The sequence below is a fragment of the Salvelinus sp. IW2-2015 genome, linkage group LG26, assembly GCF_002910315.2.
Source record: "Salvelinus sp. IW2-2015 linkage group LG26, ASM291031v2, whole genome shotgun sequence".
Lineage (NCBI taxonomy): Eukaryota > Metazoa > Chordata > Actinopteri > Salmoniformes > Salmonidae > Salvelinus > Salvelinus sp. IW2-2015.
The window spans coordinates 20,430,306-20,448,801 of record NC_036866.1 but is presented as its reverse complement, the minus strand read 5'-3'; the positions used below and the strand labels follow the sequence as shown (position 1 = coordinate 20,448,801).

The following is an 18,496-nucleotide window of genomic DNA, read 5'->3' as shown; positions in this document are numbered from 1 at the left end:
GTAATCACCTTTGTTCAGGCAGCCAATTACTGAATATGGAGACTACTCAATCCTATCAAAGTGCCACTTCCTTGCCTTTTCCAATTATTTATCTATAGGAAAAATAATTTGAACTTGCTACAGTATGGATGGAATGGTATGAGCAGAGTTAGAATAATCTTTGAATACTGTCTCCTCAGGTTGAAAGGGACTATACCTTCCTGGACTATATTTTAGGTGGATGCCAAATCATGTTCACTGTGAGTATGTCATCACTCACCTCAATGTGTCTCCCACTTTCAACCTGTAAACTCTGACCCTGTACTCTAACGCTCTACCTGTAAACTCTGACCCTGTACTCCAATGCTCTACCTGTAAACTCGTACCCTGTACGCCCACTCTCTACCTGTAAACTCTGACCCTGTATGCCCACTCTCTACCTGTAAACTCTGACCCTGTACGCCCACTCTCTACCTGTTAACTCTGACCCTGTACGCCCACTCTCTACCTGTAAACTCTGACCCTGTACTCCCACTCTCTACCTGTAAACTCTGACCCTGTACGCCCACTCTCTACCAGTAAACTCTGACCCTGTACTCCCACTCTCCTAGTGGCCGGTTATTTAATGCAGGAAAACTGAAATCCGTTTTATCTCAATTCTACCAGCATGTCACCTGTGCAACTCGAGACCAAAAACTCTAGATCACCTTTACTCCACAAACAGAGACATACAAAGCTCTCCTTCACCTTCCATTTGGAAAATCTATCCTCCTGATTCCTGCTTACAAGCAAAATCTCAAACAGGAAGTATCAGTGACTCACTCAATATGGAAGTGGTCCAATGAAGCGTATGCTAATCTACAGGACTTTCGCTAGCACTGCCTGGAATATGTTCCGGAACTCATCCGGTGGCATTGAGGAGTTTACCACATCAGTCACCGGCTTTATTAATAAGTGCATTGATGACGTCGTCCCCACAGTGACTGTACGTACATATCCAAACCAGAAGCCATGGATTACAAGCAACATCCGCACTGGGGCTAAAGGCTAGAGCTGCTGCTTCAAAGGAGCGGGACACTAACCCGGACCCTTATAAGATATCTCGCTATGCCCTCTGACAAACCATCAAATAGGCAAAGTGTCAATAGAGGACTAAGATCGAATCCTACTACACCGGCTCTGATGCTCGTCGGATGTGGCAGGGCTTAAGAAATATCACGGATTACAAAAGGAAACCCAGTCATGAGCTGCCCAGTGACGCGAGTCTACCAGTCGAGCTAAAAATGCCTTCTATGCTCGCTTCGAGGCAAGCAACACTGAATCATGCGTAAGTGCACCAGCTATTCCAGATGACTGTGTGATATCACTCTCCATAGCCGATGTGAGCAAGACCTTTAAACAGGTTAGCATTTACAAGGCTGCAGGGCATGTCGAATTACCAGTACGCGCACTCAGAGCATGTGCTGACCAYCTGGCAAGTGTCTTCACTGACATTTTCAACCTCTCCCTGACCAGTCTGTAATACCTACATGTTTGAAGCGGACCACCATACTCCCTGTGCCCAAGAACACCAAGGTAACCTGTCTAAATTATTATCGCCCCATAACATTCACATCTGTAGCCATTAAGTGCTTTGAAAGGCTGCTCATGACTCACATCAACACCATCATCCCAGACACCCTGGACCCACTACAATTCACATACCGCCCCAACAGATCCACAGATAACGCAATCTCTACTGCTCTCCACACTGCTCTTTCTCACCTGGACAAAAGGAACACCTACAGTACGTGAGAATGCTGTTAATTGACTACAGCTCAGTGTTCAACACCATAGTGCCCTCCAAGCTCATCACTATGCTAAGGACCCTGAGACTGAACACCTCCCTCTGCAACTACTCCAACTAGATCCTGGACTTCTTGACGCCCCCAGGTGGTGAGGTTAGGCATCAACACGTCAGCCACGCTGACCCTCAACATGGAGGCCCCTCAGGAGTGGGTGCTTAGTCCCCTCCTGTCAAGGTTGAAGTGTAGACTACCGATCTCTGTCCATGGTGCTGAAATTTCGACAAATTTCGACAATGCAGATTGTAAAATAAATGTTAGATGCAACAGCATACATTTTTTTTATATACAACTGTCCTCTATAGGCTACCTGAATCTGCATGACATGAGCCTTCCTCGCGRTCTCTCCCAGCTTGGATAGAAAGTTGTGTGTAAAACCAGTCTATTAATGCCAAATAATACATTCAGTCCACCCTCAAAACACTAGCTTACTAGGGATTGTTTCATTATGCAGTGTACAATCTATAGCTATGTACCGTATTTAGCTGCTACTTATAAACGTTTTATAAAAATTGACACATCAAATAGCCAAACAATGAGGAAAAAAGTAGTCGACTTGAGGATAAATTCAGACACTATTTATTGTTGAACAGGTTTTGTCTGGCTGATATCCTACACAAATGCGCTGCAATATTCAAGGTAAATTAAATTACATTTGAGAGTCTCCCCTGGTGTCCTGAAGACATCATTTTTTGTGTGCAAATGCTTTCACCAAGGCCTGTAGGTCCAGGTTGCAGGCCGACTGTTTTCTATACTGAGTATTTCCAACCCGATAGTCTTTCCTGAGACATTGTGCATTATATGTCCATTGCACTGCACACAATTTAAACGTAGTCTTGACTGATACATGCCAAGGTATACCAGAGATAAGGAACTGATGATATTGCAACCACAAAACTCAAACACCGGTTCACCAGTATGAACGAAATCGCAAACAGCTTTTTTTGATTTTCTTTTTTTGCCCTCAAGAACTGTTTCAACTGCTTCCTATACTGTTAAACTCTTTCCGTAATGTGTTTAGGCCGGCAATTGAGGAGAATGAGAGGCTCAATTAAAGATGTTACAGAACTGCTGTAAAGCACAACTCCCTTCTGCCCTGATGTTGCTACGGCAATCATGCTGTTTTTACCATCCCTGTGTCGCTTCTGCAGAGAGATCAATTCTAAACTAAATCTCCCTAAGAAGCGTTAGGCTCTCGGTCTGATATGCACTTTTGAACACCTGAGTAAGCTCCACTCACTGTACTGGCTCCGTCATGGCCTTGACTATGGCATTTGTCCACTGATTTGTRCAGGCTGTATCACATCCGGCCATGATTGTGAGTCCCATAGGGCGGCGCACAGTTGGCCCAGCGTCGTCCGGGTTTGGCCGGGGTAGGCCGTCATTGTAAATAAGAATTTGTTCTTAATTGACTTGCCTAGTTAAATAAAGGTTAATAAAATAAATAAATAAAAACATCCCCGCATACTTTCAATCTGTTTATTTTTTATTTATCACTTTTTTAGTCACATTCCTGAAGAAACAAACACTTACTTATGGAAATTAAAAAGGTGTATGAATGACTTTTTGGAGCGTTACTGTCAAAATTATTTATTAAATTAATAAAAAATAGACATCGGTGAAAGGCGCATTGGCCCCCAGAACTCGTGAGCCCCTCCGCCTTCCGGGGCTGTCGGGTACGCCAGTGCCTCCTGTACTCCCTGTTCACCCACGACTGCACCCAGGCCTGATCACTGTTGACGATGAGATAGTGATGAGACAGCCTAAAGGGAGGAGTTCAGAGACCTGGCAGTGAGGTGCCAGTACAACAACCTCTCCCTCAACATCAGCAAGACAAAGAAGCTGATCGTGGACTAAAGGAAATGGAGGGCCCAGCACGCCCCCATTAACATCGGCGGAGCTGTAGTGGAGTACCTCGAGAGCTTCAGGTTCCTCAGAGTGCTTGGCATCAACTGTAAGGCGCTACAGAGGGTAGTGCATACGACCCAGTACATCACTGGGGCCGAGCTCCCTGCCAACCAGGACCTCTATACCAGGTGGTGTCAGAAAAATACCTTAAAAATGGTCAGACTCCAGCCACCCATGTCATAGACTGTTCTCTCTATTACTGCACGACAAGAGGTACCGATGCGGTACGACAAGTCTGTAACCAACAGGACCCTGAACAGCTTCTACCCCCAAGCTACAAACCTGCTTAATAGTTAGTCCAGGTAGCTATTTCTTAACTATTTAACTATCTGCATTGACCCTTTTTGCACTAACTTGTATATAGCCAAGTTGTTGTTACTCATTGTGTGTCTATTATTACTTTTATAATTATTACATGTTTTATTGTTCTATTATTTCTCTATTTCTTTGTCTCTGCATTGTCAGGAAAGGCTCGTAAATAACCATTTCACTGTTAGTCCACACCTGTTGTTTACGAAGCATGAGAGTGATGTGACGAATACAATTTTATTTTATTTTATTTTTGACTTACACCAACAACAAAAAAACATGTATTTTTTTTATTTGAACATAACACACTTGCATATGTTACTTCATTCATTGAATGCACACTATAGTACTGTAAATCTTTGGAAACATGGTACAGGTGTAGGATCTTCAAGGTTTAAAAAGGCTTCCAAAATTTATAATTTCCACTTTAAAATGTCAGACTTGATTGGCCCTAACTATAAATGTATAATCCACACAACAATTCACATTTCCTGTTGCTGAAGGATTATTTTCCTGCTGTGAGAAACAGGTCAAATTAAGATCCTGTAGGTTCAGATTTCTCCATAGTAGGAGAAAATTGTCATTGGTCTATTTTTGGCTCAGGCTGATGAGAGAAACATTGTGCGTCCCTGGTGATGTCACACCTTTGTGTCAGAGCTCTATTATTGGCCAGCCAGTGTATTTATCTCCAATTGTGCTGAAACATTGTCTACCACCATTTACGTATCCATGCTACTGTGCTATACTCCGAGGATCTGTTCCCTTTGTGGTGCCAAAATATGTGCATGATCTATTTTCCTATTTTCTCAGCAAAATAGCTCCACTTGTATTTTATTATTCCCTGAATAGCAACATCAACTTTCCATTAACGTTTCATTCTGCCACACCTCTTTAGTTACTTGTATGTGGCCAGATGTGTTTATTTATGTGGTTGTGGACCACAGACCTTGTTCTGATTAGCAGGCTCTATGTGTGGTCCTGTTCAAGAAATGATTTTATCCCCGTGTTATTGTCAGATTTTTTTTTAAAGCAAATGGAACATTTGTGTTGCCATAGTTACTGTGATTTGTGCCGAAGCGAGACTATGTCTTTGCAGGAATAAAAGGGAGAGAGAGAGACTGAAAACAATAATAGGAACATGACTGGAGACTATCTCCATGGTTTGGCTTTTCTGTTTGTAATGTATCCATAATGTTTTTGTTCTTTTAGTTTACATTTTCTAAAAACCTAGCTGCTAGGCAGGAAATTTGAAATGAATCCTGACAGTTTTACAAAATGTTTCCCATTTTAAAGGAGGAGGTACTACAATTTATACTGGGACAATTATATTTGTATTAAAAAATATATTCAAAACACCAGTAGTAACACCTTAATCATCTACCTTAATCCAATATGATAATTACAATTATTTAAAGAGTTCACACCTGCATGTTATAATTCAGTCAAGATCGGTGTCTGAGAAAGAATGTGAATCAAAATCCTCAAAGGTGCATCCTGCAGTTCTCTTAATCTGCTTTCTTTTGTCAGAGTTCTTTGATTTGTCTCACAGAGAAAGATGTTCTCTCTCTCTGTTCCACTGCATTCAATCAGATTTAGCATGCACCTAATCCTAATCTGTTAGAGGGGAAATCTGCTCTACAGAGATGCAGATGAAAACCCTGCTCATATATAGACTGGAACTAGAGACTACAATATTTGCAGTAGTTGCATGGGAAAATGTATTGACTATATAACACAGTAGTATAGCATTGTATTAAAAGCAGCTTTAGAGTATTTGTCAAACTAGCCTACAGGTCAGACCTGCGTGGAGCGTGTGGAGCGGTGCTTAGGAGACCAGTGTTAAGACTTGTTATCATTCATGAGGTCATCTGATTGTACATTAGGTTGTTATCACAGCACCGGCCAGCCCTTTCAGAACCCTGTACCCAGAGTTAAAGGTATGGTTAAGAAACATGGTCATTCATCTGGACTAAATTGAGATAAAGCTAAAGATTTGAGTCAGTTCCCTGCTCATGCAGAGTAGCAGCACACTCATCACATTGCCTAGGGCTTGATTGAGACGCAGGGGATTGGACATATGAAGTGGCACCCTGATTCTGTCAGATCGCATCTCTCTCTCCCTTTCCCTCTCTTTCTGTCTTTCTCACCCTCTCTTTCTCTCTTTCTCTCTCTTCTCTTTTTCTCCTCACCTTGTCCATCTATTGTCTAATAGAGGCTGTCCAGTTATCAGCCACAACTTTGGTAGGAACTGGAGGAGATCTGAGTAGAAGCCATGCTCTTTGATAGGATTGTTGGTTAAAGGCATTAGCATGGACTGAATGAAGATGTGGGCTTGGGAGGGCTTGTTAGTTGAAATCTTTGAGTTAATTACCATGTTTATATTGTAACCATCTTTGCCCGAGGACAGGATCCTGAAATAAGGCTCTGTAGGATTCACTGGAATCTTTTTATATGCTCCACACCTTTGTTCATATTTAAGCTGATTTATAGGCTTTGTTTGTGTTTGTGAGCATGTCTGTCTCCTGTCTTGCTATTCCTGTAGGTTGGCATTGATTTCACAGCGTCTAATGGGAACCCTCGGGAGGCCTCCTCTCTTCACTTCATCAACCCTCTGGGCAGCAATGAGTACCTGTCCGCCATCCTGGCTGTGGGCCAGATCATCCAGGACTATGACACGTGAGTCCCATTAGTGTAAACAGTAATAACAGGACTCAATATGATCAAATCACAGATAAAAAAAGTATTATATTTTATACATCACAGTCATAAGTCACTAAAAGGTCTCTTCAACTCTTCTAATTCTGTCTACTCAGTCATATTCTTTATGTCACTCATTGTTTCTGATAAAGTACCATCCCGAGTTTATTGAGACATTCCATAATGCAAAATTGCATGTTGAATTCTGATGAAGTTGCTTTTTACTGTCAATCTGTTCCCCTCCTTCCTCAGTGACAAAATGTTTCCTGCTCTGGGATTTGGGGCTCAACTCCCTCCAGACTGGAAAGTAAGTGTATAAACTGTCTACATGTGAGGGTGTGTCTTCACGGCACACTACATATGATAGACGTAGAGCCAAAAAGAATGCCAAAGAGAAGAGGGAGACTGGAAGACAGCGGCATCACAGAGTATGTATAAAACATGCATATTCCAATAATTATGCAACTGTAATCCCATCTGGGTTGCCATGGCACTGCARTGATGTAAAGGACAACGGAATGAGGAGGCTGAGCAACAGAAATGGACAGAATATTTAGCCTTGCGTTCAGATACTTTATGGGAAGTGTTTAGGGAGGTTAAATCCATCAGTGGTCTGAGAGGACTAGAGGAAGAAGAGAGGGAGAGGTTGAAACAATTGGAATGAAAGGGCACTGCAGGGATGGGAATGTATGTAATGGATTTGGAGAGGAGGAAAGCAAGCAAGAATAGATCATGTGAAGCAGGGAGAATGGAGGAAGAGAAAATGCTTGTCACATAATTCACTGCTTTTCCCACCTGCTACAATCATACAATGGAAATGCATATTTCTAGTGCTCCCACATTCCTCTACAGTCTCTAACAGCCATTGGAAATTCTCAATGTACAATTTCTGCACCTGAGGCTTGGTTTTTGTCTCCTGTACCTGCAGGTATCTCATGAATTTGCCATCAACTTTGACTCCACCAATCCATTCTGCCAAGGTGAGCAATTATTATGTTTTCTGTAACCCCCGTTAAAAACCTTATTACAATGTACTCACTGCAGGCTGCACTTACTAGGGTTTGTTTCTTGCTTTATCCATGGAGTGGGTGTTATTTCTCATTTATTTGAGAACTACCATATTTAGCCCTCTGTCTGCTGGTGAAGGTGCTGGTTTGTGCTGGTTTCCATGTGTGATTCCTGTTTCCTATGGTCAGGCGTGGAGGGGATTGCCCAGGCCTACTCTGTCTGCCTGCCTCACATCCGTTTCTACGGCCCCACGAACRTCTCCCCCATCATCACCCATGTGGCCCGCTTTGCCACCCAGGCCCTTCAACAGGAGACTGCTGCGGTGAGGAATGCTTGTTATCACTATTAGGATTTCTAGTTTCATTGTTTTATTGCTTATCCATTTTCATTTTATTGAATCTGTCATTTTCCTGTTAAAGATGTCTATCCAACTCATGTTATTAATGAGTCAACATTACCAGTTCCAAATTATATGTAAATCCCCCCACATGACCAATGCTTATTGACTTTAAAGGCGGGTGCACTTTGTAGTAAACACAAGCACTGTTCCACTGCCCAGGGCCAGATGTGGTAGCACATGCTGATCATGTGATGGGTTTGCCAACAGTAACCCAGAGCTCCTGAAGTCACAGAACCTTTAAACATTCACAAGGTTGAAGAGGTATATAGGGTACTAGGGGGRAACTAACCCCCTGGGGTAACTGCCCCCACCCCCTGTAATTCACATTAAGACCACAAGATGTCACCAAATAATTTTTTCAACACTTTTTTCAACATTTTTTCAACACTGCTCTTGCTCAACAACAAAAAATCTTCTGTGTCATCACAACTTTTGGAGATATTTCAACAAAACGATTTTGTGGTAAGTTGATATAATTTTCTTACATTTTGAAAAAGTTGTAGATATATTCCAATGAAGTTAGATCTATAATTGTTTTAAATATACAAGTAGGAAAGCCTTACGATAAATAATCCACTTGTTTAGAGAGACATTTTTTTCTTAAAGTAGTAATATGTTGGATGAGTGTGTTGGGGGCAACACCCCCCCCCCCCCATTTATGGTTATGAATGTGTTTCTACTAGTCATTTAGACAATGACTAGCCTAGTTAGTGCTAGTTTATGCTAACTTTCTAGCTAGAAACTTCCCTAGCAGTAAATGCTAGCCAGCTAGCTATCAATCAATCAAGTTTATTTTATATAGCCCTTCGTACATCAGCTAATATCTCGAAGTGCTGTACAGAAACCCAGCCTAAAACCCCAAACAGCAAGCAATGCAGGTGTAGAAGCACGGTGGCTAGGAAAAACTCCCTAGAAAGGCCAAAATCTAGGAAGAAACCTAGAGAGGAACCAGGCTATGAGGGGTGGCCAGTCCTATTCTGGCTGTGCCGGGTGGAGATTATACAGAACATGGCCAAGATGTTCAAAATGTTCATAAATGACAAGCATGGTCAAATAATAATCAGGAATAAATGTCAGTTGGCTTTTCATAGCCGATCATTAAGAGTTGAAAACAGCAGGTCTGGGACAGGTAGGGGTTCCATAACCGCAGGCAGAACAGTTGAAACTGGGACAGCAGCAAGGCCAGGTGGACTGGGAGCAGCAAGGAGTCATCATGCCCGGTAGTCCTGACGTATGGTCCTAGGCTCAGTTCCTCCGAGAGAGAGAAAGAAGAGAGAAGGAGAGAATTAGAGAGAGCCAAGATGTTCCAAATGTTCAGAAGTAAATGGACAGCAATGGAATCGAGAATAATACAAGGAATAAATGTCAGTTGAGACAAATTATTCAATACCCGATCATCTAAAGAGTTGAAAACATAGAATCAGGTAACTGGGACAAGGTAGGGATTCTATAACTGCCGAGGCAGAACACTGTTAGACTGAACAGCAAGAACGAACAGAACAAAGGTGGTACATAGAGAAGACAGCAAGGGTCATACGGGATGCCAGAGTCCTGACGTAATGGATCCATAAGGGCTCAGGTCCTAACGAAGAGAGAGAAAGAAAAGAGAGAAGGAAAGAGAAATATAGAAGAGAAAGACAAATAACTTAAATTCACACGGACAACTGAATAAGACAGGGAATTACACTAGCATAATAAACACAAAATGGCCCTAGCCCCCTAGACAAACTACTGCAGACATAATACTCAGAGAGGGCTAGAGCAACAGAAGGGTCAGATACATGTGGACATCGATGGCACCCAGCCGAAGACAAGACAAAACAGAAGACCAAACAAGAAGAATATAACACCACCACAACGCACTTTAGCCAAAAACACAGCCCCACAGCACCACAGTAAGCAAGGGATTCTATCAAACGCACACCAACTTACACAATCCCTGACGACAAGTTAAGGCCGAGAATATAAGCCACAACAAAGATCATCCAACCACAGCACAAACCAGAGGGAGGCGCAACCCAGACAGAGAAGATAACACGATACAGATAAACTCAACCCCACTCAAGTGAAACGCACCCTCCTAGGGAACAGGACATGAAAAGAGCACCAGTAAGCCAGTGAATCAGCCCTGTAATAGGGTATAGAGGCAGAGAAATCCCAGTGGGATAGAAGAGGGAAAGGGGTGAACCGGCCAGAGCAGAGACAGCGAGGGACGGTTCGTTGCTTCCAGAGCCTTTCGTATCACCTTTCATCACTCCTGGCCAGACCGTACCACTCAATCATATGACCTACTGAGAGATATAGTCTTCAGAAAGACTTAAAGGTATGATGACCGAGTCTGCGTCTCTCACAATTGGGTAGGGCAGACCAATTCCATAACAAATATGCGAGAGTTATAGGAAGAAAGCCCTGGCCTCCAGCTGTTTTGCTTAGAAATTATGTCCAGGTGAACAAATAGGAAGGCCTGCGTCTTGTGACCGTAGCGTACGTGTAGGTATGTACGGCAGGACAACTCGGAAAGATAGGTGTTGAGGCAAGCCCATGTAATGCTTTATAGTAACAGCATAAAACCTTGAAATCAGCCTTGCCTTAACAGGGAAGCCCAGTGTAGGGAAGCTAGCACTGGAGTAATATGATCAAATTTCTTGGTTCTAGTTAGGATTCTAGCAGCCGTATTTAGCACTAACTGAAGTTTATTTAGTGCTTTATCCGGGTAGCCGGAAAGTAGAGCATTGCAGTAGTCTAACCTAGAAGTAACAAATGCATGGATTAACTTTTCTGCGTCATTTTTGGACAGAAAATGTCTGTATTTTTGCAATGTTACGTAGATGGAAAAAAGCTGTCCTTGAAACAGTCTTGATATGTTCGTCAAGAGAAGATCAGGGTCAAGAGGAACGCCGAGGTCCTTCACAGTTTTATTTGAGACGACTTTACAACCATCAAGATTAATGTCAGATTTAACAGAAGATCTCTTTGTTTCTGGGACCTAGAACAAGCATCTCTGTTTTGTCCGAGTTTAAAAGTAGAACGTTTTTCAGCCATCCACTTCCTTATGTCTGAAACACAGGCTTCTAGCGAGGGCAATTTTGGGGCTTCACATGTTTCATTGAAATGTTCAGCTGATGTGTGTCATCCGGATAGCAGTGAAAGTTAACATTATGTTTTCGAATAACATCCAAGAGGTAAAATATATAGTGAAAACAATAGTGGCTCCTAAAACGGAACCTTGAGGAACACCGAAATGTACAGTTGATTTGTCAGAAGGACAACCATTCACAGAGACCAACTGATACTTTTCCGACAGATAAGATCTAAACCAGGCCAGAACTTGGTCCGTGTAGACCAATTTGGTTTCCAGTCTCTCCAAAAGAATGTGGTGATCGATGTGTCAAAGGCAGCACTAAAGTCTAGTAGCCAGAGGACAATGCAGAGCCTCGGTCTGACGCCATATAAAGGTAATTTACCACTTTCACAAGTGCAGTCTCATGCTATGATGGGTCTAAAACCAGACTGAAGCAATTTCACTATACATTGTTTGTCTTCAGGAAGGCAGTGAGTTGCTGCGCAACAGCTTTTTCTAAAATTTTTGAGAGGAATGGAAGATTCGATATAGGCCGATAGTTTTTTATATTTTCCGGGTCAAGGTTTGGCTTTTTCAAGAGAGGCTTTATTACTGCCACTTTTAGTGAGTTTGGTACACATCCGGTGGATAGAGAGCCGTTTATTATGTTCAACATAGGAGGGCCAAGCACAGGAAGCAGCTCTTTCAGTAGTTTAGTAGGAATAGGATCCAGTATGCAGCTTGAAGGTTTAGAGGCCATGATTATTTTCATCATTGTGTCAAGAGATATAGCTAGTTAGTATAAGCTGCTAGGAGTGCTAGCTAGCAACCTTACTACCAGATCGTTTGACGTAACATACATAAAAAATATAACGTAACTTAATTGCAGTTGTCAATGTGTCCACTAGTGACTGATAGCTTTACAGTTAATGTTACTTTATAGCCTTTTGCATTTTATGTCATATAGCTAGATAGCTAGCCATGTTTGTAAGAGAGAGCTTTTCAATTGGCATCTCTCCCCCTGTTTTCAGTCACAGGTGGGGACATGGATTAGGTGTGAGCAGTGCAGGAGGTGGGCTCATGAGTTGTGCTCCAATTTGACTGGGGATAGCTTGTTTTGTGACCTATGTACAAATTAGAATCGTGCAATAGCAGAGCATAAGAGAATTGCCTCCAATGTTACACTGAATTAATTAGTTAAGTTATTATTATGAATTATTCAATTCCAATGTTATTTAATGTTATTAGTTATATTCCATTCCAATATTATATTCTAATGAATATTTTTTTATTAATTAAAAACAACTATTGAAACCCTTTTGCTCCTGAATGTAATTTTAAAGACTGCTGGGATGTAAAATCTTGCATTATTTAAATCATATTTAGTGTAATTTACATAATGTACTTTATGGAAAAGGATCAACAAAGAAAGAACAAAGAAAATGAATGTGCAGGACAGTTAAAACAAGGGACTTAACATCACATCTCCTCATAGTATGGATATTAACGGTGACATGTGCAACACCATTCCCCCTCCCCATATTTTATTTAAATAATAAAAATAAGACATTTAGACTTCGCTTTAATGTATTACTAACTAAAGAATTTCAAAATAAAACAGAATAAATGGATTTTAACACTTGTGTGGAACCCTATGCCATAATCTTCTACGGGGGGGGGGGGGGCAGTTACCCAGGTACTTTTTTTTTTAAAGACCCTTTTCTAAAACAACATTTCATGAAATTACAAAAAAAGTGTAAACTGTAGCCATTTATTTCCCTTTATAGTTTATTTGCCTAAGTATGACCTTCATCCACAAACCATTTTTTTTTCCCCAAATGTTGCTTTTTTGTGTCAGCAATTAGACATTGCTAGTTACTCCCAGGTACCCTACCACTGAGCCATTACATGACGTCTTCTTGTTCCAGGTAGAGGTTTTTATAGAAGATTCCATATCCATGGAAACTTACCCTCACCCTTGCTGAAGCAACTCAAAAAACATATTTAACAATATTGGAAATAGCTGGAGTGATGTCTACATCATCAACTCTATACGCAACCTATTCAAACACTTTGTACTCATGCCTGTTTTTACAACAATAGTGCTCTGTATTCTGCCTCTCATGCATAATGAGACATAACAGGCTCTAGCTTATTGATAAAGTCATAACAGTTACAGAGTAAAGAGTCCATCTCATTGGACAGCCTTCCCTGTACGAATAATTGTTTCCTGTGTCTATCAGACAGGCTTGTTTCCCTCAGAGCTGCTCAGCATGCTGTAATCAGAAAATAATGAGTCCCCTTACTGCTGTTCACACGGGCCTATCAGCAAGCTGTGTGTTTTGTGTGTGTGTGTGTGTGTGTGTGTGTGTGTGTGTGTGTGTGTGTGTGTGTGTGTGTGGTGTGCGTGTGTCTGTGTGCGTTCGGCTGTGGTCTGTGTGTGGTGTGTGTGTGTGTGTTGTGTGTTGTGTGTGTGTGTGTGTGTGTGTGTGTGTGTGTGTGTGTGTGTGTGTGTGTGTGTGCGTGTGCGTGCGCGTGCGTGCGTGCGTTTTGGACAGGGTATGTAAGACTGGAAGTTGGATCCAGCACTAACAGATCCTAATTGCTGTGTGAAAAAACCTCAAAACTCTGATTCTGGTTGTCAGTTCAAAGTCAGCAGAGGCATTTTGAAAATCGCTCTTATTACCAGCCCAGAGGAGAAGAGAGCAGCCATTAAAACCCCCCTTTCAATTCTAGTTATTTATAGAAGGTGATTCAGTGAACAAATGTTCCCTCTTTTCCTTTTGTTGTTCATGGGTTTTAATGACTAATGAGGCGAAGGCCCAGAGTTCTGCTCCATTCTGTTTGCCATCTCTCTGTCTGTCTCTGCTACAGGAGAGGTTCTGACTCTAGACAGAGATGCAGCACTGGAGAATGTGACAGTAAGGATGTGACAGTGGCCACGTTTGAGGAGATCACTTTTGTCAAGTCGGGCACCATCATTGTTCACCGCCTTTCAAAGTGTGTTGTATTATGGGGATAAAAATGGTCCGACTTGTGCCTACATGTGATCAAAAATCATGTGATCAAAGGTCATGAAGTTTCGGCTGCAGTCGGCTGCGCATTTCTACAGTTGCTCTTCACCAATTCATGCTGGAGCATCACCTGCATTGTGGGAGGCTCTATTGTCAACCAATCATTAGGGTGTTTTTGTTTGACACACAGGAACGTGACACTCATGTTCATGAGTGTGTGAAATGGGGATTGGAGACATGTTTATTTCAACATTTTAAAGAACAACTTTTATAAACAATGGCAACGCAGGCATGTTGCACCGAGCCTTGCTGTTGGAAAACCACCTCGACTTTAGTCTACAGTCTATTGCTTTCTCCTTACCACTCAAACGAGCCCAGTGACTCTTACATTTTGTCACTTAACAGATCCTCTTGATTTACAGTAGTGAGTGCATAAATGTGACTACTTMTTCCCCTTGGGAATCAAACCCACAATCCTGACATTACAAGCGCCATGCTCTACCAACTGAGACACAAGAGACTGTAGTGTAAACAGACTAGAATGAGACTGTTAAAGAGTATTTTCCTCCAGGGAAGGAAGACTGACCAGGACATAATGTGCAAAGTTAAGGATATACAGTAGCTAACATTCTTATACCCTAAAAATAGTGAAAATACAGCCCAGACCCCTCATTGAACCTTCTGTTTCCTGGCTTCACATTCAGATGTACACAGCATGTGAGTTTGACAAGTAATAGCTTGTTATTATTAAGCATTCTTCAGAGGCTCCTGTGAGCTTTTTGTCCCTAATTGCACCCTGTCACCCCAGAGAAATAGGAGAGAAATAGAGAAAGACCAAGGAGAATTTTACTGCAATTTGCTGTTATGTTAACTGTAAAAACAAGATAAATTAGCTATTGTGTTCACTTCACAAGGTTTTAGAAATGGAAGAGATAAATACCTTGGTGTGTGCATGTGTGCACTCGCAAATCACCTGCTAGGCACTGTAGATGTCTGTCCCTGTCCCTGCCTTAGGTAATGATTTTGGCTGTGTGTGAGTGTGTGCAAAACGGCTGTGCTTCAGCGTGGTAGCTGTGTCTGTCTCTGTCTCTTAGATAATGATTCACTAATGAGCGTGCCTGTAACTACATTAAAGGAGCAGACTTCCCAGCGTCCACAGCATGGGAGCGGGGGCTTCTATCAAACATAGGCCAGCTCTGGTGGCCCTTCTGATGGGAAGCAGGCAGGAGCAAGGGGCCGCAACAGCCAGTATATCTGTGGGACTGTGTTTGTGTGGGAGGAAACTACTGACAAGACTGCAGAGATGACTAGAGAGCAGTTAGTACAGACAATAGCCAAGCCGTATGTGTGTGTTGCTGTGTTTGTGAACTTGTCAACGTATATCTGTCTGTGTGTATTTGAGTAAAATCATGCATATTTGTGTACAGTGTTGGGTTTGTTACTTTCTAATGTAATCCACTACAGTTACAGTTACTTGTCCAAATTTTTTATCAATAATGTAACTTTTGGATTACCCGAACTCAGTAACATAATCTGATTACTTTCAGTTACTGTTAGATTGATTTCCCCTTCAGAGGCATTAAACGAAGACAAAAATGAATATTACCAATTGAACAACATCTATTGCAAGATAAATCAATGAGAGTTTACATAGTGTGAGCTCCAAAATATTGGGACAGCGATAATTTTTTGTTGTTGTTTTGGCTCTGTACTCCAGCACTTTGAATTTGAAATGATACAATGACTATGTAGCCGAAACATCAGATGCTAAACTGGACCTTGATAAGCTCAGGTGTGTTTCATGGCTGGATGAAAAGCCAGCACACCCAGTAGCTCTCCACATTTATGCTGACCTTTTTATGTAGGCTACATAGAGACCACACCAATTATTGGTCATGGAAATGTGGTTGTCATGGAGAAGTCATGAAATTCCATCTGTCAAAATGTGTTAACCCTTTATTTAGTGAATAACCAGAGGTCTCTATAGAATACTGTATTCTGGTATTTCTAGCATTCTAATGGACCTACAGCTCCTGCACCTTTGTCATGCCAATTCAAGCACTGGGTAGCATCCACATTAAGTGTTTACAAACATTTAGTGTTTACAAACATATTATATTCTATTCATATTCTATTCTTATTTACAATAAAAGTTACTCCAAAATGACACCATTCATTTCTATTGGGCACAAAAGAATGATAAACACAACCAAAACAAACAGCAAGTGCATCCAACAAGTTTGTACTGTCACAAGGTTAATGTAGTCATTGCATGCTAGGAATATGGGACCAAATACTTAACTTTTTACTACTTTAATACACATAAGTGAATTTGTCCCAATACTTTTGTATTGTACAAAAAGTGCAGTAATTTCTAAATGGTTCACCCGATATGGATGAAAATACTCTCAAATTAAAGCTGACAGTACAGAGCCAAAACAACAACAAAATATGTCACTGTCCAAATACTTTTGGAGCTCACTGTAGCTGGCCGTAAACAAATTTTGCATTTTACTTTAGGGATTATGTAGTCTTCTAAGACATTGCTTCCTACTTCATAATAGAGACATAATAAAAAGATGAGGCTATATATTTACATTAAAAACCAAAGTCTGTCAGATTTCCAGTCATTCGAATGAATTAAATACTCCTTGATCTTCAAGAATAGGACTTGGAAATAAGCTCAGCAAAAAAATCCCTTTTTCAGGACCCTGTCTTTCAAAGATAATTCGTAAAAATCCAAATAACTTCACAGATCTTAATTTTAAACACTGTTTCCCATGCTTCCCCCTGTTTCCCAACAATTAATGAACATGCGCCTGTGGATCGGTTGTAAAGACACTAACAGCTTACAGACGGTAGGCAATTAAGGTCACAGTTATGAAAACTTAGGACACTAAAGAGGCCTTTCTACTGACTCTGAAAAACACCAAAAGAAAGATGCCCAGGGTCCCTGCTCATCTGCGTGAACGTGCCTTAGGCATGCTGCAATGAGGCATGAGGACTGCAGATGTGGCCAGGGCAATAAATTGCAATGTCCGTACTGTGAGACGCCTAAGACAGTACTACAGGGAGACAGGATGGACAGCTGATCATCCTCGCAGTGGCAGACCACGTGTAACAACACCTGCACAGGATCGGTACATGCGAACATCACACCTGCGGGACAGGTACAGGATGACAACAACAACTGCCCGAGTTACACCAGGAACGCACAATCCCTCCATCAGTGATCAGACTGTCCGCAATAGGCTGAGAGAGGCTGGACTGAGAGCTTGTAGGCCTGTTGTAAGGCAGGTCCTCACCAGACATCACCGGCAACGACGTCGCCTATGGGCACAAACCCACCGTCGCTGAACCAGACAGGACTGGCAAAAAAGTGCTCTTCACTGACGAGTCGCGGTTTTGTCTCACCAGGGGTGATGGTCAGATTTGCGTTTATCGTCGAAGGAATGAGTGTTATACCGAGGCCTGTACTCTGGAGCGGGATCGATTTGGAGGTGCAGGGTCCGTCATGGTCTGGGGTGGTGTGTCACAGCATCGTCAGACTGAGCTTGTTGTCATTGCAGGCAATCTCAACGCTGTGCGTTACAGGGAAGACATCCTCCTCCCTCATGTGGTACCCTTCCTGCAGGCTAATCCTGATGTGACCCTCCAGCATGACAATGCCACCAGCCATACTGCTCGTTCTGTGCATGATTTCCTGCAAGACAGGAATGTCAGTGTTATGCCATAGCCAGCAAAGAGCCCGGATCTCAATCCCATTGAGCACATCTGGGACCTGTTGGATCGGAGGTTGAGGGCTAGGGCCATTCCCCACAGAAATATCCGGGAACTTGCAGGMGCCTTGGTGGAAGAGTGTGGTAACATCTCACAGCAAGAACTGGCAAATCTGGTGCAGTCCATGAGGAGGAGATGCAATGCAGTACTTAATGCAGCTGGTGGCCACACCAGATACTGACTGTTACTTTTGATTTTGACCCCCCCTTTGTTCAGGGACACATTATTCCATTTCTGTTAGTCACATGTCTGTGGAACTTGTTCAGTTTATGTCTCAGTTGTTGAATCTTATGTTCATACAAATATTTACACGTGAGAGGACGTTTCTTTTTTTGCTGCGTTTATACATTAGTCTATTTGTTTTACCTGAACAAAACCCCCAAACAAAGGATATATTAGCCTACTCTGTTGTTTATGTTTTTGTCATGGAGGACTTATTGGGCTCATTGCTTCAAAACATGATTGAAAAAGAAATGCTTCTCTCATAGAATGGCAT

The 18,496-nt window shown here is 42.0% G+C and overlaps 1 protein-coding gene across 1 annotated transcript in view; it reads left to right on the top strand.

Annotated features, from left to right (window-relative positions):
- LOC111952531 (copine-2) overlaps positions 1–18,496 on the top strand; it is a 40,436-nt gene that overhangs the window by 7,512 nt on the left and 14,428 nt on the right. The window contains exons 10-14 of the mRNA XM_023971316.1: positions 180–239; positions 6,583–6,716; positions 6,990–7,044; positions 7,666–7,717; positions 7,934–8,067. Coding sequence (XP_023827084.1) covers positions 180–239; positions 6,583–6,716; positions 6,990–7,044; positions 7,666–7,717; positions 7,934–8,067 — 435 coding nt within the window. The remainder of the gene's footprint in view (positions 1–179; positions 240–6,582; positions 6,717–6,989; positions 7,045–7,665; positions 7,718–7,933; positions 8,068–18,496) is intronic.